The sequence below is a fragment of the Monodelphis domestica genome, chromosome 2, assembly GCF_027887165.1.
Source record: "Monodelphis domestica isolate mMonDom1 chromosome 2, mMonDom1.pri, whole genome shotgun sequence".
NCBI lineage: Eukaryota > Metazoa > Chordata > Mammalia > Didelphimorphia > Didelphidae > Monodelphis > Monodelphis domestica.
The window spans coordinates 531328238-531349934 of NC_077228.1; the positions used below are offsets into that span (position 1 = coordinate 531328238).

The 21697-nt window shown below is 55.2% G+C and overlaps 1 protein-coding gene across 4 annotated transcripts in view; it reads right to left on the reverse strand.

Annotated features, from left to right (window-relative positions):
• Nucleotides 1-21697, reverse strand: part of ARMC9 (armadillo repeat containing 9) — a 106494-nt gene that overhangs the window by 17685 nt on the left and 67112 nt on the right. For all 4 annotated transcript variants that reach the window (XM_056819950.1, XM_056819951.1, XM_056819952.1 and 1 more), the window contains exons 20-22: nucleotides 6088-6192; nucleotides 5658-5782; nucleotides 126-262 (exon numbers count right to left, since the gene is read on the reverse strand). In XM_056819950.1, the coding sequence (XP_056675928.1) occupies nucleotides 126-262; nucleotides 5658-5782; nucleotides 6088-6192 (367 nt within the window). The remainder of the gene's footprint in view (nucleotides 1-125; nucleotides 263-5657; nucleotides 5783-6087; nucleotides 6193-21697) is intronic.

The window sequence follows — 21697 nt, forward strand, 5'->3', positions numbered from 1 at the left end:
ATGTCTATGATCTGAATGGACGTTTAAGGCCTGGACTTGGGACGAGCAGGTCCAGCATCCTTCCCACCCCCACCCCCCTCCAGCAGCCCCCCCAGCCCGGCGGCGACTCCTCTCAGAGGCCTTACGTGCAGGAGGGGCACCCGAGTCCAAGGCACTGGCTCTGCTTCCGCTGCGAGTAGGGGGCCGCGGGCCGGGGGGCGCCTGGAGCGGGCCGCCTCGTGGGGGCCGGGCTGCACCCGGAGGGAGGAAGTCGGTTTCCAGCCTGCAGAAAAACAAACACGTGTCAGCACAAGCACAGAGAGGGGGCAGCGGAGGAGCTCTAAACTGCATCTCGAGCCTTCTAGGCCTGCGACTGCCTGAGCTGGACCGAAGATGGGGAAGGGGCTGGATGGTCTTGGGAAGAGCAAAAGTCTTCCACGTCCCAAGTCCTCCCGGGAAGAGGCCGGGCTGGACGGGATGCAGACATGGCCGCCACGCACCAAGTGAGCGTCCCCACATGGGTGATGGAATGGCGCAGGGAGGCTGGGAGCAGACTGCAGTGTGGAGCCAAGTGGGAGCTGCAAGGTCAGAGGAAGGAATCCCAACCTGCCTGCTCAGAGGGGAAGATGGGCTGGTCTCTTGGCGAGGGCGAGGGGAGGCAGGAGCCAGGCAGAAGGCCCTCCTGGGGCCTTCATTGTGTTGGGAAAGCAAAGACGGCCTCCACCAGATTGGGTAGAGGCTCTGTAGGCAACTCATGAGAGGACATGGAAGCGAGATCTGCATTGCAGGGGAAATACTTGTTGCTGCCCTGGTCAAAGCAGGATAAGACCAGGAGCATCCCCAGTGTGGGAAAGGTCAAACAAAAGTGACGAAATAGTCTGGGGCCGCGAAGCATGACAGACCTGAATCCTGCAAGGAACCATGCCTGGGGTGGGAGGGAGGACAGAGAAGGAAGTCAGTAAAACCAGTGACTATAAGTATATGAAGAAGGAAAAGAAAAGGAGGAAGACAGGGAGAAAGGGAGGAAGGAGAGAGAGAAGGGAGGAAAGGAGGGAAGGAGAGAGGGAAGGGAGGAAGGGAGGAGGAAAGGAGGAAGGGAGGAAGGAGAGAGAAGGGAAGAAAGGAGGGAAGGAGAGAGGGAAGAAGGGAGGAAGGGAGAAAGGAAGGAGAGAGAAGGGAAGAAAGGAGGGAAGGAGAGAGGGAAGAAGGGAGGAAGGGAGAAAGGAAGGAGAGAGAAGGGAAGAAAGGAGGGAAGGAGAGAGGGAAGAAGGGAGGAAGGGAGAAAGGAAGGAGAGAGAAGGGAAGAAAGGAGGGAAGGAGAGAGGGAAGAAGGGAGGAAAGGAGGAGGGAGGGAAAAAGGGGGAAAGAAAGAAGGGAAGAAATGAAGAAAGGAAAGTAGGAGGGAGGAAGGAAGGAAAGAAGGAAGAAAAAAGAGTCAAAGAGAGCTGGTTAGGCAGGCCTGGAAGATGTTTATTTACTGATTGATTGAATTGGTTCCACAGGGTTAAAGGCTAAAGGTCTGGAAGAGACTTGAGCCCTTGCCTTGCATGCTTGACTGTCTCTGGTGCTGGTTAATTTGTTTATCATTTTTAAGTTAAAGACCAGACAGCAGATCTTTAAAGAGAATTCTCTTAAGCAGCCATCTTTTTGCCCAATTAGCTCATTTCATCAGGATATATACAGAATCAAGGTATTTGGGGTACTTTCTTCCACATTTGGGAAGGGCCCATCTTTTTTAGACCCTTCTCCTTATTCCCACCAAAAAAAGGTTCAAATATGATACTCTGTGAACGGTAGTTGAAGTTAAAATGGTTTTTCTCTTAGCTGTGTTAGGGGCAATAGAAAAGTCAAAGAAGAGACAGGACAACTTCTGGGGAACAGAAGAGATGATGATCGTGGATCTGAAAGAGAAGGCAGAACTACTCAACTCAGATTAGGCTTCCCTTTTCTTGACCAAGGAGAAAGCTCTCGGAGTGGGAAAGGCAGAACAAAAATGGTCAGTAGGGAATTGAGAGCACCCTGAACTGCTTTGTGTAGGACACATAATTGGAAGGGGCTGCTAACATATCTGACAACAGAATTAGGATCCTGAACCATCTCTGCAGATGAGAATGTTGGATCTGAACTGAACTGAATAAAAAGAATTTGACTAGGGAGAAATGAAGTCTTAAAATTTTTTAAAAAATCTGTTTTGGAATCAATACTGTGCATTGGTTCCAAGGCAGAAAAGCAGGAAGGGCTAGGCAATGGGGGTTAAGTGACTTGCCCAGGGTCACCCAGCTATGGAGTATCTGAGGCCACATATGAACCAGGACCTCCCTTCTCTAGGCCTGCTCTCTATCCCCTGAGCCATCCAGCGTCCTGCTTAAAATTGGGTTTTTAAACATCATTATCCTAAATCCAGGATGGGGAAGGTGCATGTCCAGAAGAAGGGTGGGGGGCTTCTAATGGCCTCCAGGCTTTGGGTGCCATCCTGAGCCTGATGATGATGGCGAGAGGCCTGTGGCCCAGACCGTCCAAGGGCTGATCAGAGGGATGAGCGGCTCTATTTGTCTTGGAGAAGACTTAGAGGGAGGCCGCGACGGCTGTCTTCAAGCATTTAAAGGGCTGCTCTTTAGCGGAAGGACTGGTCTGGCATGGTCCCTGAGGTCCAGAACTGGGAGCAAAGGGCACAAGGCCCAGGAGAGAAGAATGAGAGTCCCTGAGGAGAGCTAGCTCAGAGAGGGGCGGCCGCCTCGGGGAGTCCTCCCGGTGTCCGGCGAGAGCGCTGCTGCCCCCACGCCGCTTGGACCGGGTGACCGAGAGGCTCTGACGGGGGGCCCTTCCCTCGGCTGTCCCCCAGTCCTCAGCCAGCGCTCGGCTAGCTAAGGGGTCACGAGAAGCCTCCCTTGGACTGGCTGGAGAACTGGGCAGATGGTCCAACCCATTTGCTTCTCCATAAAACAGGGTCGAGAATCCTTCCCGGCTCTCCCGTTGGGGGAACCCAATTTGATAATGATTGTGGAGGCGCCCGGCAGGAGGGGACCCCAGCCTAGGAAGGGCAGAAGCAGCATGAGGAACGGAATCCAGGGCTTCTAGCCTCCACTTCCTGCCCTTGGTCGCTGTTTGTGCTGCCTGGGCTCCCTCCTCCCGACCTTGCTTTGTCTCGCTCTCACCTGGGCCCCTCGGAGGGAGCGCATTATTGAACATTTGCAGCATCAATTCTACTGGATGCTTTCGGAAATAAAGACTCACAAGGGGCAGCAGAGGGCGCTCAGGGACTCGAGAGGCAGACCTGGGCTTGGGAGGTTCTGGGTTCAAATCTGACCTCAGATACCTCCTAGCGAGGTGACCCTGGGCAAGTCACTTAATACTGTACCACTTTTTGTGTCTTAGAATCTATACTTTGTATCAGTAATAAAGAAATAAAATAAAACGAAAAGATTCCTGAGACACCCTTCCATGGAACGGGTCTCAAAAGCTTCATCACTCAAAGCTCTCTAATTGGGACAAGCCAGCGTGGGAGGGAGGGATGGCCAGGGTGGACGTTGGCCCCAAGAGCTCCTCCCAAGAGGGTCCTTCTAGGGCTCTTGCAGGGAAAGGACGACTGGCCGGATGAAGATCTGGGAGCCACCCCGTCATCCACTCTGGTTCCTTGTCTAAGGGACCTCCGTCTGGGCCTCCCCCTCCTCCGAGCTCTCTGTCCTTTGCTGCCAAGGCCCAGAGAAACAAAGATGGCGGACCAAGGTTCCGATGGGGTGGGGGGTCACAGGCCCCTTCCCAGAAGAACCTTTCAATGCATTAAATAAAGCCGATTGGATTCCAAAGGGAGCCAAGGAGTCCAGAGGTCTCTTGACTACAAGCATTCCTGCGCCCTTGTTTCGGAACCCAAATCTCCAGCTCGAAGGGCCTTTCCATGCTGTCTAGCCTGACGTCCTCCTTATTCCAGACCAGGAAACTGAGGGTCAAAGAGGCGAAGCACCTGATGGAGGTCTGCAGGGAGGCAGAGGCTAAGAACACCTGGGAGAGGCTTTTACAGCTGAACTTCTCCTCTGAATGGGAGAGGAAGAGCTGCCCTTGGAGGGAGGAGAAGCCCAGCCCCAGGCTGCCTGGTGGGCCTTCCTGGGCACAGCCACAGGCGGCGGGAAATGAGCCGTCCCAGGCAGGGCATGAAGAAACCCTGTGAAAAGCCTATCATTACCTGGATGGGTTTTGTGAGTTAAAAAGAGCCCCCAGCGCGGGACAACTGACAGAGCCGCCGGCAGCCATCTCGGGGCTTCCTGGGCACCAGCCCTGTCCAGAGCCCATCCCGGAGCCTGATCTGGGAGCCCCATCCCGGAGCCCCAACCAGGAGCCCCATCCAGGAGCCCAATCCGAGAGCCCCATCCCGGAGCCCCAACAGGAGTCCGATCTGGGAGCCCCATCCAGGAGCCCCAACCAGGAGCCCAATCAGGAGCCCCAACCAGGAGCCCCAACCAGGAGCCCAATCAGGAGCCCCAACCAGGAGCCCCAACCAGGAGCCCAATCAGGAGCCCCAACCAGGAGCCCCAACCAGGAGCCCAACCAGGAGCCCCAACCAGGAGCCCAATCAGGAGCCCCAACCAGGAGCCCCAACCAGGAGCCCAATCAGGAGCCCCAACCAGGAGCCCCAACCAGGAGCCCCAATCAGGAGCCCCAATCAGGAGCCCAATCAGGAGCCCAATCAGGAGCCCAATCAGGAGCCCCAACCAGGAGCCCCAACCAGGAGCCCCATCCAGGAGCCCAATCCGAGAGCCCCAACACGAGTCCCAAACCAAGAGCCCCATCCAGGAGCCCCAACAGGAGTCCCAATCAGGAGCCTGATCTGGGAGCCCCATCCAGGAACCCAATCTGAGAGCCTCAATAGGAGCCCCATCCAGGAGCCCCAACAGGAGTCTGATCCGGGAGCCCCAACCAGGAGCCCCAACACAAATCCCAACCAGGAGCCCGATCTGGGAGCCCCATCCAGGAGCCCCAACAGGAGTCCCAATCAGGAGCCTGATCTGGGAGCCCCATCCAGGAACCCAATCTGAGAGCCTCAATAGGAGCCCCATCCAGGAGCCCCAACAGGAGTCTGATCCGGGAGCCCCAACCAGGAGCCCCAACACAAATCCCAACCAGGAGCCCGATCTGGGAGCCCCATCCAGGAGCCCCAACAGGAGTCCGATCTGGGAGCCCCAACACGAGTCCCAACCAGGAGCCCATCCGGGAGCCCCATCCAGGAGCCCATCCAGGAGCCCATCCAGGAGCCCATCCGGGAGCCCCTGGAGGCTCAGCCCTTGCGCCCACCAATGAGCTGGCAACCTGGGGACGAGCTTCCAGCTTCCCTTCAGCCCTCCTGACCTCCCCCCGTCCGGCCCAGCAGCTCCAGAACTCCTTCCCCATTGGCCTGGCCAGTCCAGGCTCCCCCTTCAGGCTCGAGGCCCGCCTGGGCATCTATCGGGCGCGCCGAGCCGGCCCGGCCCGTGTTCTTCTCCCCGTTCCAGGGGCAGAGCCTGAGGGCGGCGCGCAGGGCCTGCGTCCCCCCCGGCCGCCGGGCTCCGGGCCCTAAAGAACCACAGTGCGGAGCGCGTTTCAACACGGATGTTTATTGGAATTTCTCCCGCGGACCCCGCCAGGGCTCCGATCCAGGCCGCGGAGGGCCGGCAGAAAAGGCGCTTTGGGCCCGAATGCAGACTTACGTGGCGGCGGCGTGCGCGTTCTTATGGTACCCCGGCGTGACGGGCCTCTGCAGCGGCTCATCCTCGTGTGGCGGGGCGCCTCCGGGAGCCCCCCTCCTCCTGGCCTTGCCCGAGTGGGTCATTATCTGCGCGGGAGACACACAGTCAGCTGGGCCGGAGAACCGGGCAGCCTCCCCCGGGCCTCCCCTGCCCCCAAGAAGGGCAGACACCAAACGAGCCAAAGCCGTCCTCTTCCTGAGGCTCTGGGGGGCCCCTGGGGAGGCAGAAGGGGGGCCAGGAAGGCTCCGGCCCACACCCCGTAAGCAGCCGAGGCTCCGGTGCCAAGTGCGGGCCTTGGGCCGCTCTCTGGTCTCACCCCTCCCCTTATAGAGGGGGAAAGGGAGGCCGGAAGAGGCGGAAGCCCCCCGGGCCCCCCGGCCGCACTACTCACGCCCAGGTACTCGGAGGTGAGCAGCTTCTCCCCGCACAGCTCGCCGAGCTGGGGCTGGATCACTTCGTCCTTGTCCAGGTCGGACTCCATCGTGTCCTGGTCCTCCTGTTGGGAGAGGCGGGCTGAGCGGGGGGGGCAGGCGGGAGGGCCGCGCCCGAGGCTCCCCGCCCCCGCCCTGCCCGGCAGCCCCGGGGGGGGGATCCCCAGCCTCCGGCCTCTGGGCTCAGCGTCAGGGCCTCGTGGCCTCTGCTTGGGAGGTGCGGCCCCCTGGCCCCCCCGGAACACTCTCTGGGCTCCTGGCTGGAGGAGGACGTGCTGGGACTTTCTGAGGCCTTTTTCAGTTCAGAATTTTGGGGTCCCGCCAGGAAGGGAGCCCCGCGGTGCCGAGCCCACGCCGGCTCCTCTCCTCCCCTTCTGGGGGCTCCCGTGGGAAAGGGCGGGCCAGAAGCCCACCTCAGCCTCTCCTGCTGGGCCTCCTCAGCATGGACCGAGGCCACCCCCTGCAGGGGGCGCAGGCAGTGCCCTCGGGGGAGGCCGTCCCTGGGCTCAGGAGCACCCCGGGACCATTTAGCCTCTGAAGTCAGAGGAGCTCGTTTGGTGAGCCCCTTCCCTCCCCCTCTGCACCGGCTCCAAGGGAGAGGCAGGCTCAGGGCCAGGCGACAGGGTCGGGGGCTCGTCCTGCCAGCGAGTATCCCAGGGCAGATTTGAACCCAGGGCCTCCCGCGTCTAGGCCCAGCTCTCAATCCTCCGAGCCCCTCTGCTGCCCCCGAGATGAACTTCTACAAAGGAACGTTCTCGCACCCCGGCCCGGACCCCATCCCCGGCCCCATCCCCCACCCCCGACCTGGACCCCATCCCTGGCCCTGACCCCATCCCCCGCCCCCGACCCCATCCCCAGCCCCGGCCCCGGCCCCATTCCTGGGGGCTTCTCCCAAGGAACCATTTATTCAGCAGGAGGCCTTGTGCCGAGGGCCAAAGGAGGGCCCACTGCAGGCACCTGTGCCGGCCCTGCCTGCCCTTTCTCCGGCCTGGTCTGGCCTCTCGGGAAGCCCTGAGGGACCTCCAGGGTCCCCCCAGCAGCCCTCCCCTTCGGCCTGGCGGAGCCCTGTGTGGAGACCCTCTCCGTCCTGTGAGCCCACGTTCTAGGCCCAGGCCAGAGGGCTGCCCCGAGGTTGGGTCCCCCCTTCCCTCGGTGTTCGGGACTCCCTGAGGGAGTCTGGCTCGTCCTTGGGGCGGAGTGCTGGGACACCCATCGCTGGCTAGTTCGCTCAGTGGTTAGTCTACCGAGTGCCCCCCCAGTGTGACAGGAGCCCCCCGAGTAGGAGACGGGGGACCGATTCATCCCGAGAGAGGACTGGGCCAGGAAGGACCCAGAGGCGCCCCGACAGGAGCCTCTGACTGGGCCGGCGCCGGCCGGGCTGATTGTCTGGGTGTCTCCAGGGCCCGGCCTCACCCCCAGCTGCAAGGGGTGTAACGAGCGGGTAAGGCAGGTGGCAGCTTCCCCCATGTGCCAGGGCCCAGCGAGGCCAGGGACGGAGGAAGCTGCACGGCAGCCCTTGCTGGCGGGGTCTGCAGGGAGGGTCTCCGAGGGGCCTCGATCTGCGCTGGTGAAGGGAAGGCCCGTGCCAGGAGGCAGCAGTGCCGCCGTCCTCCACTCAGTCAGCCCGCTCAAGCCTCTAAATGGCCTCATTTCCCCCTGGGGGTTCTCAAGGTCCTCTGAGAGGAGCTTCCGCGTCGGCTAAAGCCGGGCTGTGGGCCAGCTCTGGCCTCCTGTGCATTTACCCAGAGAGCAGGATGTGGGCCCAGAAGCAGGCGCTGAATGTCGGGGTTCTGCCCCCCCCCCCCGAGAGAGCTGCTCTCTGGGCCGGCCTCTTTCCCTCCAAACACGCGCCAATGCTTGCAGCCTGTTGGAGGATGCAGGACGCCTGACACCCTTCGGGGTAAATGATGCAAGGGTGGGCGGGGTGGGCCCTGAGCCTCAATTTCCCCCCCTTTAGAACAGGGGCTTCTTGGAGGGTACACGTTTCGCTGTGCCGACCCCATCGCTCTCCTCGGGACAACGGGGTGCCCACAAGAAAGCTGCCTTTAGCGGTCAGAGCTTGGGAAGGGCTCGGGCCAGCATGGGGGAGGAGAGAGAGCGCCCGCTGCCAAGAGCAGACAATGGAGGGTAAGTGGAGAGGCCGCTGGAGCTGCTCCCGGTGCCAAGTGGGGGAAAAAACGAAGAATCTCGATCCAGATTTTTAAAAGGGGCAAAGCTGTTTTAAGTGCGGGGGGGAGGGGGGGCTCCCCCAGGGCTGCCAGGCATTGTCTGAGGGTCTGCAGATGCATCGAGTTACTGATAAGGGCCTAAGAAAGGGCTCCACCCTGTGCGCGCACCACCACTCTAGGCTGGTTACCCAGGAAGTTCGCTGCTGGAAGAAGGCAGTGAAAGCCGCAATGACTGAACCTTTGGGGCCTTTAAAGACATACAACAGGATGACATGTTTGGGGGTCTGTGACAAGAGCAATAAACAGTTCTTTAACATGCTTTCCTCAAGCCGGCCCCCGTCCACATCCAAACGTAAATGTGCCAGACAGTGACTCGTCCAAGATCATGCAACGTTCTGGGGTGATTCGGAGCCAGAGGCCGCCCAACTCTGAGGGGTGACACGAGACAGTCCGGATGAGGGAAGAACAGAGATCTGGAAGGGTCCGGGAAGGTTGTGACGCAAAGGGCTGCCAGGCTCTCCGGCCGGGCTCCCTCTGGGGGGGGGGGGGGGGGCAGGTGGCTACGTGAGAAGTCTCCCGGGGGACGAGAGGAGGGGTTTTGCCTGGCATCAGCCACGCCTGATCCATCATGCCTGACTCAGAGAATGGGGCCTGCTGGCACTGGGCCAGCTTAATGGACTCGGTCTGCTGGCCTGAGCCTTTCCTGAACGCTAAGCGAAGTCTAGGAAGGCATGTGGGGACAAAAGGAAAAGAAGCGGGGCTTATCGGCACACATTTGATACAGGAGGCCATAGGGACACCTCCATTCCCCCTTTCCCTTGCCCCAGGCCTCGCATGAACTCCTCCCCCCTCTCGAGGCCCAGCTTGGGGGCTCCTTTTGCAAGCCTTTACTGCTCCCCCCCTCCCCCCGTGAGATACCCCCCCCCCCCCAGGACTCACAGGGGCCCAGCCCACAGAAGCAGGAAGGTCCTTAGAGGACATCTCGCCCAATGTCCCATCCTACAGATGAGGAAACTGAGGCCACCTAGGGAGTAAAGAGCAACTCAGGATGGCAGCCCACCTCCTTGAATGTCCCTCGTTGCCCCATTCGGAGACTAATGGCTTTTGGCTCACTGGGGGCATCTCAACCTGCGATTCCTGCATCCCCCACCCCACCCCCGGACAGAGGCTCCCAGAGGCCGCTGCCATATTTTATCCCACCGAAGTCACTGGACTTGGCATACATTTGGTGCCAAATGAGTGCTGGAGGGCACACACGTAACTAAAGGGAGCTGTAAGGGCAAAGAAGCCCTCTGAAGTTCTCCAGTGAGGGATTCTGGAGCCAGGCATTCCCCTCGGTGCCATGTGATCCTCAGGGCCTGCCTGGACCTCGGAAAAGCACCCGGAGGTCTTGCCGTCCTCGTGGACAGGATGGACAGCTGGGCGAGTCCTGGGAATGCTCCATGTTGGGCTGCAGCACCACTAGGGCCAAGGATGGACCCCCTGAGCCCGCGATTCCCCCCAGGCAGCATGGACTCATAAAGGCAGCGCCTGAGCCCAACTTCTGCTCCCGCCTTGCCATCTCGCACCTGGCAGGCTCCTCCGCGACGAGCCCTCTAAGGCGCCCGTTTCCCTGGGATGGAGTTTTCCCTGTTTCGAGTCAATGTCCGCTTCTTGGCAGCGTCTGCCCATGACTTGAACCCCCTTCAATGAGTGGCACCTTCTGCCTGCTACGCTGCCCCCCAAGACTTCATTTCTCCAGGGCAGGTGCTCCCAGATCCTTCTACCAAAAGCCTTCCCCATCCCCGTCCCGGGGCCCTCTGCAGCCAAGATGGAAGGGTTGAGGGAAAAAAAGAACAGAGTCCCACAACCAACAAGTGTCTGAGGCCAGCCTGCGACCCGGGACCTCCTGCCCCCATCCTGCTTTTTCTGATCCCATCTTGTCCATTATCTTGTAAAGGGAGGACGTGCCCCGGCGTCCCCTTCCCTGCTCTCTTCTGACTCTCATGGTCGGCTTCCCCAGGCCCAGCAGCACCTGACTCCGCAGGGCCTTCCCCCTAAATTGGGTCCTCTTCTAGTCTCCCCGTTTCTGTGAAAGGGACCACGAGGATCCCAGGCTCGAAACCGCATCCATCCATCTCCTAAAGGGCCCGATGTTCCTGCCTCTGCCTCTTCTCTCCAGTCACCGTGCCGCTGGCCTGGCTTAGGTCCTCTGCACATCTTTCCTAAGTACTTACACAAATCATTTCTTTTCACTTCCACATTCTCTTCTTCCATCCCTCCCCCACCCACCAGGAAGGCAAGAAACACGACCCGCGTCATATACGTAGTCGCGCAAACACTGCCACCGTCGCCGCGCTATGAAAAAGGGAACCGTGACTATGGGCGAGAGGCGCCAAGTCTTTCACCACCCATCTTCGCACAAGATCCCGCTCCTGGGTGCCGCTCTCCAGGGTCTGCTCTCCTGGCTGGCTTCAGCTTTCCTGAGACCATTCCCTCCACCCCTCCACCCCTCCATCCCGTCCCCCCCACCCCTCTATCCCCTCCGCCCTTCCACCCCTCCATCCCGTCCCCCCCACCCCTCTATCCCCTCCGCCCTTCCACCCCTCCATCCCGTCCCCTCCATCCATCTCCATTTTGGTCACGTGAGTGATAGGGACTGATCTCTTTTTTTTGCCTCAGCTATCTAAGGGCTTGGGCCTTTTGGCCCAGTCTAAGCAGAAGGGGTATTTAAGCCCTATTCCCTTCTCTCCCCTTTCTCTCTCTCTCTCTCTCTCTCTCTCTCTCTCTCTCTCTCTCTCTCTCTCTCTCTCTCTCTCGCTCTCGCTCTCTCTCCCTCTCTCTCTCTCTCTCTCTCTCTCTCGCTCTCTCTCCCTCCCTCTCTCTCTCTGTCTCTCTCTCTTTCTCTCTCTCTCTCTCTCTCTGTCTCTCGCTCTCGCTTCTCTCTCTCTCTCGCTCTCGCTCTCTCTCCCCTCTCTCTCTCTCTCTCTCTCTCTCTCTCTCTCTCTCCTCTCTCTCTCTCTCTCTCTCTCTCTCGCTCTCTCTCTCGCTCTCTCTCCCTCCCTCTCCCTCTCTCCCTCTCTCCCTCTCTGTCTCTGTCTCTGTCTCTGTCTCTCTCTCTCTCTCTCTCTCTCTCCCTCTCTCTCTCCCTCTCTCTCTCTATCTCTAATACCTTTCTTCCTCCTGTTAGTAATTAAAAACTCTATAAAAGGCTGACGGCTGACTTGAGTTTTCATTTAGGAATTACATAGCTGAATTCCTTGGCGACCTTAAATTAATATATATCAGTCTTTTAAAGTGATTTCCATTTCATAATGCCATCCCCTCCCGTTCCGCGGTCAGCCACTCCCTCCCTTTGCCACCACAAAGGGCTGCCACAATATTTTTGTACAGGGGGGTCCCCTGGCCTTTTCTACTCTCTTTGGATACAGACCTAGTAGTGGCGTCACCGGGTCAAGGCGCGCACCACTTCACAGCCCACTGGGTACAGTCCCAAACTGCCCTCCAGAACGGCTGGCCCAGGCCCAAACTCCAGGGCCTCAGTGTACTTATTTTTCCATGTCCCTTCAGCATCGGTCATTTTCCTTTTCTGTCCCATTTGCCAAGAGGCAGAAGGTGGGTCTTCAGGGTTATTTTAATTTGCATTTCTCAAATTATTCGTGATTTGGGGCCCTTTTCATAGGATTATATAGTTTTGATATTCATATCCTTTGACCATTTTTAATTGGGAAATGAGACTTTGATCAGAGAAACTTGCTGCATAACTTTTCCCAGTTTCCTACTTCACTTATAATGTTAGATATATTCATTTTGCTTCTGAAAACTTTAATTTTATGAAATCGCAATGATCTATTTGGCGATCTGTAAACGGCTCTATTCTTCTTCTTCCCTATTCTTGGCTGTGAATTCTTCGCCGGGCCATAGACTGGCCGGGTCATTTCTTCCAGGCTCCCCTAATTTTCTTATCACTTCACCTCTTATATCTAAATAATGAATTTATTTTGAGCTGACCTGGACACATGCTTTGGGATGTTGGTCTAGGCCTAGTTTCTGTCAGATGACTTTCTAGTTTTCTCCGACAGATTTTGTCAAATGGCGAGTGGGTTCTTCCCCATTCGCTGGCATCTTGGGGCTTATCAGACCCCAGCCTCCTGTGCCCATCTGCTTCTGTATGTTGGGTACCTAAGCTGTTCTCCCCAGTACCAAAAGGTTTCAATGATTTCTGCTTTGTAATATAGTTTGAGGGCAACCAGGCAGAACAGTGGGGAGAGCATTAGTCTTGGAATAAGGAAGACGCCTTTTTCATGAGTTCAAATCTGGCCTCAGACTCTTACTAGCTGCGTGATCTTGGGCAACCTATTGGCCTCAGTTTCCTCATCTGTAAAAGAAATGGCAATCTGCTCCAGTATCTGCCAAGAAAACCCTGAAATGGGGCCTTGATGAGTCAGACATAACCAGAAACAACTGAACAACAATAGAGTTTGAGACCTGGTACTGGGGCATCTTTCCTTCCTGGTTTCCCCCTCATCAGTTCCCTGGATGTTCTTGATCATTTATTCCTCCACATGGATTTAATTATTTTTTCTAGCCCCTCAAGTTATTCTTTGGTTGGCATGACCCTGAAGAAGTAGATTCGTTTAGGAGGCACGGTTATCCCAGAGCTCACCGAATCCGAACATAATGAAGAAGGGAAGACCAGTGAAGGGTTTCCTTAGCTCTCCAAAATGTCCTTCGTGTGGTTGCCGACACAGATCTGACCCTTAAGGCTCTCCTAGTCGGGCTCTGGCTTCCTGGATGTCACTCAACTTCGCTCCATAACCTCCATGTTTCAGCCAATCTGGATCCTTCCAACCGGCTGCCTGTGCCTTCCGGGAGTCCGTGCTCCCCATCCCTGGAGGGCCTCCGCCCTGCCATCTCTCAGGATCCCTCCTCCCATCGTCCCTCACCCCTTCACACTCTTCCCGAGTTCCCTGCCGGCGCCTTTGGGCTTCGAGGCTCCTTCCTCACAACAGTCTTGGGAAGTATGGGGCAAGCCGGTACAACGTGAATCTGTTCTAGGGCCATCAGCTAGGCATAGGAAAGGCAGGGCAGAGATCAGGGAGAGCAGCTGCCAGGGCCAGAACTCAGATTTACAAAGGAGAACTAGGTAGGCACAAGGCCTGAAACCCAGGGGAACAAAGCTTTGGGAACCCAGGGAGGAGAGAGTCGAGGGCATTGTCTCCACTGGTCCATGGCTAGGGAGTCTGGGCTAAGAGACGATGCCAACTGGAGAAGGTCAGCAGCCCGGGAGAGCAAGTGGGGCAAGAGAGGGAATACTTGTGGGATACTCTGGGCAGGAGCTGAGGGCTGGAGAAGCCACTTCCAGAAAAAGATGACAGAGAACAGAGAGCTTTTCCACTAAACCCAACAACTGAAGGGCTAGAACTGGGATAATACAGGATGTCCCAGAAGCCTTAGTGCAGCGTGGGGTGCTAAGAACTTAAAACTGTACTATGACCCTTGGGGCACCCTCTATAAAGGATAAGACCTGGCAGGCCCCTCCTTGGCAAACTGTCCCACCCACAATAGCAATCAATCAATCAACATTTATTCAGTGTTGGCTGTGTTCAGTGTGGTCACAGAAGGCCCTAGGAGGCCAAAGTCAAAAGCAAAACCCTTCCTGCCCTCCAGGTGCCCATAAAATCCACGGAGAGGCCAAGACTGAGCAGGGAAAGGGAAGGCTGGCATGTGAACTGAGTTTTGTGAATTTTAGATTTTCTCCATTTTGCTTAGTCTAGCACCCAGGAATGTATACACCCACACTACACTGGCATGTGCTAGCAAATGACAAATCAGAAACAACTGACTATCCCCTGGACTGTCCTAAGCCAAGCTTGAGCCACCATTGGCACATGTGAGACGTGGGAAGTGATGTAGAGAACTGCCTTTGTAGTTTGCGTCACTTCCTGTGGGGAGAGCCTGGGCGCCAGTTGACCCTGGAACTTGAGCCTAGAGGAGCCCCTCAGATGGCTTCCTTGAGACAGTCACGTGGTGAGTGATAAGAATGACTCCCCTTTCGCTTGGATCTTTGGGGAGGCCCCCTTGGCCAAGGCCTTGAACTCCTGCCTGGATCAGCCTGAGCTGGAGTAGTTTAAATTAACTTTTTCCTCTCTCTCTCACTCTTAATTTCTTCCTCCTATTGTAAATTAATCACCATAAAATTCCATTCTGTCTTGAGTGCTTCATTGGGGACCAACTACATTTATATTTAGTCTCAACCCCATGATTTGCCCTTTAGAGTTTCAAGGGATCCTGGGAAGAGGAGGAGGGTGAAGATGGAGGCCATTCCTGGCATGAGGAACCCAAATTAGGCTGGACTCTAAAAATCTGGGAAAGAGAGCTTCAAATGCCAAGCAGAGGAGTTTGCATTTGATCTCAGAAGCCAAAAGGAGCCAATGGAGTTTCCTAGAAGGGGAGAATGGAGGATGGCCTGGAGATGGGAGAGGCCTGAGGCCAGGACCTACATTCTGAGGCTCTCATAAAAGTCCAGGCAAGATGTGATTATTAGGGCGGCCTCAAGAAGATGGCACCACCACCTGGAGACTCGGATGGCCTGTGGGCAGACAGGCACTGCCAGAGCCCCCCAAGTTTCCCTAGCTTTTTCCCTTGCCAGAACTGTTACAGAAAAGAGGCAGCCACACAGAGCAGGGAACAGATGGAGAAGGTCTGTTTAGGCAGCACTCATGGCGGCTGGGGTCCAAGGAGGGACAAGATAGAAGCAAGGAGGGGATCGGTACGGGATGTGCCCTCTTCTACCCAGGAGTCTTGGCAAGCAGAGAAGGGGCCTGGCCAAGAAGATGCTGCTCAAGTTGGCTTTCTGCAGAAAACTGTCTACTTCTCTGCAGAGCCAGCACCTCTCATCTGAAGAACCTTCTAGGGACAAAGCCACAAAACTGGAGGGGCTTTGGTTGATGTTTGCCTGCCAATGGGCGGATACTTTGGGCCCACCAAACCACCATGAGAAGGACTCAAGAGAAGAGGAGGACGGCTATGCATTCCACACAGATAAAGAAATAAAAACGATACCCAGTAAATACAAAATACTGATGGAAGGGGGTGAAGGATGCTAACCAACTGAGGATGTCAGGAACTGGGCATTGAAGGAAGGCTTCTAAGAGGCAGAGCTGAGGACAGAGAACATTCCAAATATGGCAGCCAGGGCTATGCAAATGGATGGAGTGTTGTGGATGGGGACCAGGAAGCTGGTTGGCTTGGTTTCAGTATAGAAGGCAGGAGGGTCCCAAGACCCTGACACCACACAGGCTAGGTTAGCTCTTCCCTAAAAGGCAGAGAGAGGAGCTGTCTCTGAGCCTCGACTGGTTTGGAGCAGGGGACAAGGCTCGAGCTGTTGATGGGGCTTTCTGATTACCCAAGACCTAAAAGGGCCACCAGCCTAGGAGGAGTCAGAATCCTCAGCCTCGCTGGAGTTTCCACCATCCCCATCTGATGAGTCAAACGTGTTTCCACCAGGAGATGATGGGGCTGCCTCCCTCCTGAGCATCCTTTCCATGCCACGGCTAACTTCCAGTCATTAAGTACTGCATCGTCCAGGAGTGCCTCACCTTCTAAGTGGTTGCTCTGCCTTGGGCCTTCTCCTTCTTTCATCCATCTTTTGCATAGCTGCCAAGTCATAGCCTTAAGGTCTGGCTCTCATCATGCCGCTCCTCTGCTCAAAAAGCTTCAGGGGCTCCCACTTGCCTCTGGGTTAAAGTCTAAATGGTGTTTGTCACTTAAAACCTCTCATGGTCTGGCCTCCCTTTGCAGTCTAGTCTGACTGCAGATGACTCCGCAGCCTGGTCTTCTAGCCATTGCTCGGGGAGGACATGCCATTTCCTACCTATTTCCCAGGCCCAGAAAGTCCCACTCCCAAAGCAGGGATGCCCACTATCACCGCTATTATTTAACATTGTACTAGAAATGCTGGCAGTAGCAATTAGAGAAGGAAAAGAAATGGAAGGGATCAAAGTAGACAATGAGGAAATGTAATGTGGAGGAGAGAAAATGGAAAAGTCTGCAAGGAGCTGGAAAAGCAAGAGCTCCAGAAGTGCCCATCAAGATGAACATTCTATTTGGAATGAGGACTGGGGAAAGACAGTTAAGGAGGAGGCGGCAATCTGAAGAGCTGGGTCTCTTTGCCTTGACACAGAAAGGAGGAAGGACAAGAGTCCTGCTCTCTGGGTTCTCTCTGCTGCACTACAGTGACTGCATTCTCAAGACCTGTTGACCATTTCCCCAAATCTGAATTATATTCCACCATCCTCCAACTTGGGAATTGTTTAGCATTAGGGACCCCCCAAACCCTCTTTCCCTCCATATCCTTACCTTTCCCTTTCTCTCAAATAAACCCCTTACTTAACCTTAGAAAAGGCAGAGTACTCTATGATAAACCAAATACTCACTCGGAGTTGATTTCAGTGAGACCTACAGAAGAATCAGCTGAAGGGGATGGAGGAAGGGAGGAGATTGGCAGATCTGATCTTGAATGATCATTTCTCAATTAAACAATCCCTTAATTCAGAAACTAAACTATCACTCTTTGCAGATGACATGATGGTAGACCTAGAAGTCCCGAGAAAATCCACTAAAAAGCCAGGAGAAATAATCAATAACTTTAGCAAAGTTGCAACTACAACATACATTCCAACAAAACGCAGCAGCAAGAGTTAAAAAGAGAAACTCCATTTAAAAAGCACTCTAGACAATATAAAATATCTGGGAATCTACTTGCCAAGACAAATTCAGGAATCATATGAACACAACTACAAAACACTTCACACAATTAAAACTAGATCTAAATTACTGGAAAAACATTAATTGCTCATGGGTAGGACGAGCTAACATAATAAAAATGACCATCCTAACCGAACTTATTTACTTATTCAGTGCCATGCCTATCAAAGTACCAAGAAGCTTTTTCATAGAATTAGAAAAAAATTATAACAAAGTTCATTTGGAAGAATAAAAGATCAAGAATATCCAGGGAAATAATGGGGGGGGGGGGGGGATGTGAAGGAAGGTGGCCGTGCAGTACCAGATCTTAAACTACTATAAAGCAGTGGCCATCAAAACAACATGGTACTGGCTAAGAGACAGGAGGGAGGATCAATTCACTTGGGGTAAATGACCTCAGCAAGATAGTGTATGATAAACCCAAAGAGTCCAGCTTTTGGGACAAGAACACACTATCTGACAAAAACTGCTGGGAGAATTGGAAAACAGTTGGGGAGAAATTAGGCTTAGATCAACATCTCACATCCTATATCAAGTTAAATTCATAAATGACTTAAATATAAAGAGGGAAATCATAAACAAATTAGGTGAACATAGAAGAGTATACCTGTTAGATCTATAGGAAAGGAAGGAATTTAAGACCAAGCAAGAGATGGAGAATATTACACAATGTAAATGAATGATTTTGATTATGTTAAATTAAAAATTTTTTGTACAAACAAAACCAATGCAATCAAAATTAGAAGGGAAGCAACAAACTGGGAAAAATATTCATAACAAAACCTCTGACAAAGGTCTAATTTCTCAAATATATAAGGAGCTCAATCAATTGTACAAAAGAAATCAGATGAAGAAATTAACTGTATCAATAATCACATGAAAAAGTGTTCTAAATCCCTCCTAATTAGAGAAATGAAAATCAAAACAACCTCACACTTAGCAGATTGGTTAATATGACAGTAAAGAAAAATAATAAATGTTGGAGGAGATACAGCAAAATTGGGACATTAATGCACTGCTGGTGGATGGATCTTAAAAGCTTCCCATTGAGGGGGCAGCTGGGTAGCTCAGTGGATGGAGAGCCAGGTCTAGAGACGCAAGGTCCTGGGTTCAAATCTGGCCTCAGACCCTTCCCAGCTGTGTGACCCTGGGCAAGTCACTTACCCCCCATTGCCAAGCCCTTACCACTCTTCTGCCAATACATATTGGTTTGGTTCTAAGAAGAAAGGTGAGAGTTTAAAAAAATTAATAATATGGAAATAGGTATCAAGTGACAACATTTGTACAATCCAGTGGAATTGCTCGTCAGCTCTGGGAGAGGGGAGGGAAAGAAAATGAATCACGTAAATGTGGAAAAATCTTTTAAAATAATTCATTAAAGAAAAAGAAAGTTCCCCTCCCTCCCCTCTGTCTCCTTTAAAGCTCGGCTGGGCCTTTGCTCGTCCTTCAATGAGCTGATAATGAGGCCTGATTCTTCCCCACCTCCCATTAGCTCGGATCTCCTCAGGCATAGTTTGTATTTGTTGGGATGTGGGTGTCTTGTTTTCCTTCAGGCTCTTTGTGTCTCAGCACCCAGGACTACGCTGGCACACAGACGTGCGGGCGGATGGACGGACTCGGGGTCTGAGCTCTCAGCCCGTCAGTGAGAAGATCTGAAGACACGGACCGGGATGGCCCGGTCACTGAGCACCTTCTGCCCCCGTCCTCGAGAGCCGGGCGACGTTGGATTCGTCGTCCCGCGGGGGGGCACTTCCTTCCCTGCTGCCTCTCCTCTGCGCTTTCCCACAGATCCGGCCTCGACCTAGAACGCCGCGTCTTCCTCCGGATCCTGATCCCGGTGAAGCTGTCCGTCCCTCACTGTCATGGCTGCGTCTTCTCAGCTGGGCCCACGGGCTGGCCTCCCGCTCTGTCCCTGGTGGGGCGGCTCTCCCACTGTCTGCCAGCTGGAGGCTCCCCCTGGGCCCCGCGATTCGGAGGACCGGACGGTGGAGGACCCCGTGACGGGCATTCGCTCGGAGGGCTTAGTTTGGGCTTTCTCGGGTCTGGGCTCTGCTCACTCTCTGGCAGCACTGCTGGTCCAAGGCCTACGCAGGGAGGGATTCTGAGGGGTTCTGGGTGGGGGCGGATCCTCAGGGCTGGAAGAGGTCAAGCTCGGACAAAGAGCCGCTAGGACGGCCGCCGGGGCATTAAGGACAAGGCGCCGGGGCTCGGGCTGCTCCTGGCTCCTGGAGCCCCCGGAAGGCCTCTCGTGCAGGCGGAGGGCCGAGTCCGGCCGGTACACTTTGTGGCCCTCTTGGATCACGGCCAGGACGCTTCCCTCTCCGCGTGCTTCGTGCCAAGGGCGGAAAGCACGGAAGCTCCGCTGAGTTCACCTTCTGGAATAAAGACCAGTTTCCAGTTGCTATGACTAAGCGCTCCCAGCCATGGTGGCTTCCATCCAAGGATCCATTTCAAATAGAAGCCTTGTGCGGAGACGGGACAAACGAGCAGCCCCGAAAGGGCCAGCGCTCACAGGAATCCTGTATTGATTTTGGCTTGTGGCCGCCGCCGTCGCCCGGGGAACGGCCACAGCTCATGCCAAGTGCGCCTCCCTCCCTGTGCGGCTCCCGGGCTGGACGGATGGAGTCCTGATGGACGTGCCTGCCTGAACAGCACCCTGTCAGCCTTCAGTGAGCCCGGAGCTTCGGTCACCGCAAGGGGGCGCCTCGTCTGGAGGCCCCCAGGGCTCCGGCTCACCCTGCCTCAGAGACAGGAACAGAGAAAGGCGGAGAACAAGGCGGAGGCCCCAGAACGTCCAAAGACCAAAATGGCCCCTAAAAATGCACGTCCTGACCACGAGGAAACCCGACCACGTTAACAAACACAAAACCATTCTGCACTACGGCCCTGGTGCCAGTTTGTTCATCAGGAATGATCTTCGTGACTAAAGAGCGGAACCAATCCAGCTGTGACACCGGGCCCAGGGCAGCTGGGGATGCCAAATGGCCCGGGTGCCAAAGAGCCGCGCTTCCATGAGGAGCTTGGAGAAGACGTGGAGAAAAGGGCCACGCTCGACTCTCCTCCACTCGGCCCCCGTCTGGCTTTCAACTCTCCTTCCAAGACTCCCCAGCGCAGCTACACCCTGGCTTCCATCTCTTCCGGTCAGAACAGTATCAGGCAGTATATCCGAGGGTCCCACAGCTCTCCTTTGTCTACCCATAACTGGGGTGCTAAGGAAAACCCAGGCTGTTCCTCCTGATTTGGCTGGAAGGACCTAGTCCAAGCACTGACTATGGACAGCGGTACACCACTGCCTCTGCCCTGCCCAAGGCAAGCTACCATCATCACCACTGCCGTCACCATCACCATCACCACCATTGTCGTTGTCACTGTCATCTTCACTGCCATCACCATCATCACCACCATTGTCACTGTCACCATCACCATCATGTCCATTGCCATCACCTTTGCCATCACCACCATTGTCACTGTCACCATCACCATCACCACCACCATCACCACCATTGTCATTGTCACTATCACCTTCACTGCCATCACCACCACCATCACTATCATTATCACCATCATAGCTACTGCCATCATCACCATCTTCATGGTTGCCATCACCACCATCGCCATCATCACCATCACCACCATCACATCATCATCATCACCACCATCACCATCATTGTCACTACCACCATCACCATCATGGCCATTGCCATCGCCTTTGCCATCACCATCACCACCATCACCATCATTGTTACTGCCACCATCACCATCATGGCCATCGCCATCACCTTTGCTATCACCATCATCATCACCATCACCATCACCACCATTGTCACTGTCGCCATCACCATCATCACCATCGCCATCACCACCATTATCACTGTGGCCATCACCATCATGGCCATCGCCATCACCTTTGCTATCACCATCATCATCATCACCACCATCACCGCCATTGTCACTGCCACCATCACCATCATGGCCAGCGCCATCGCCTTTGCCATCACCAACACTTTCACAGCACTTTAGGGTCTGTCAAACACCTTCCAGGTGTTTCCTCACTGGATCCTCACTGCAGCCGGCAGGGAACTGCTGTGGTTATCTCCATTTTACAGATGAGGAAATGGAGACAGGTGAAGGTAAGGGACCTTGGGCAAAGTCACACAGCTGGCAAGTATCTGAATCAGGATTTGAACTCAGCTCCCGTGGACTCTGGCCCGGGGCTCTCTTCCCTCTGTGGCTTAGCTGCCCGACTCACTAAGGTGGTGGCTCTGCAGATCCCTCTTGTCAGGCTGGTCCGCCCTGGGATTGGCCTCGTGCTTGACTCTAAGAACTTGCTGTCACTTCTGGTTCTCCAGAGTTGGGTCAGGCCTGGAGGGCATACGAGGTCCTTCCCCTCCCAGGACAGGCCCCTGAGACTAAGCCTGGGGGCCTCCCTGAGGCTGGGGCCGGTGCAGCCTAGATGGTCCCCTTTAGGATCACTCCATTCGGTGGCCCGAGGGCTGGTGGTTTTGTCTGTTTTTCAAACTCTCACCTTCCAAGAACCAAGACTATGTACTGGTTCCAGGGCAGAAGAGCAGTAAGGGCTGGGCAATGGGGGTGAAGTGACTTACCCAGGGTCACCCAGCTGGCCAGTGCCTGGGGCCACACTGGAACCCAGGAC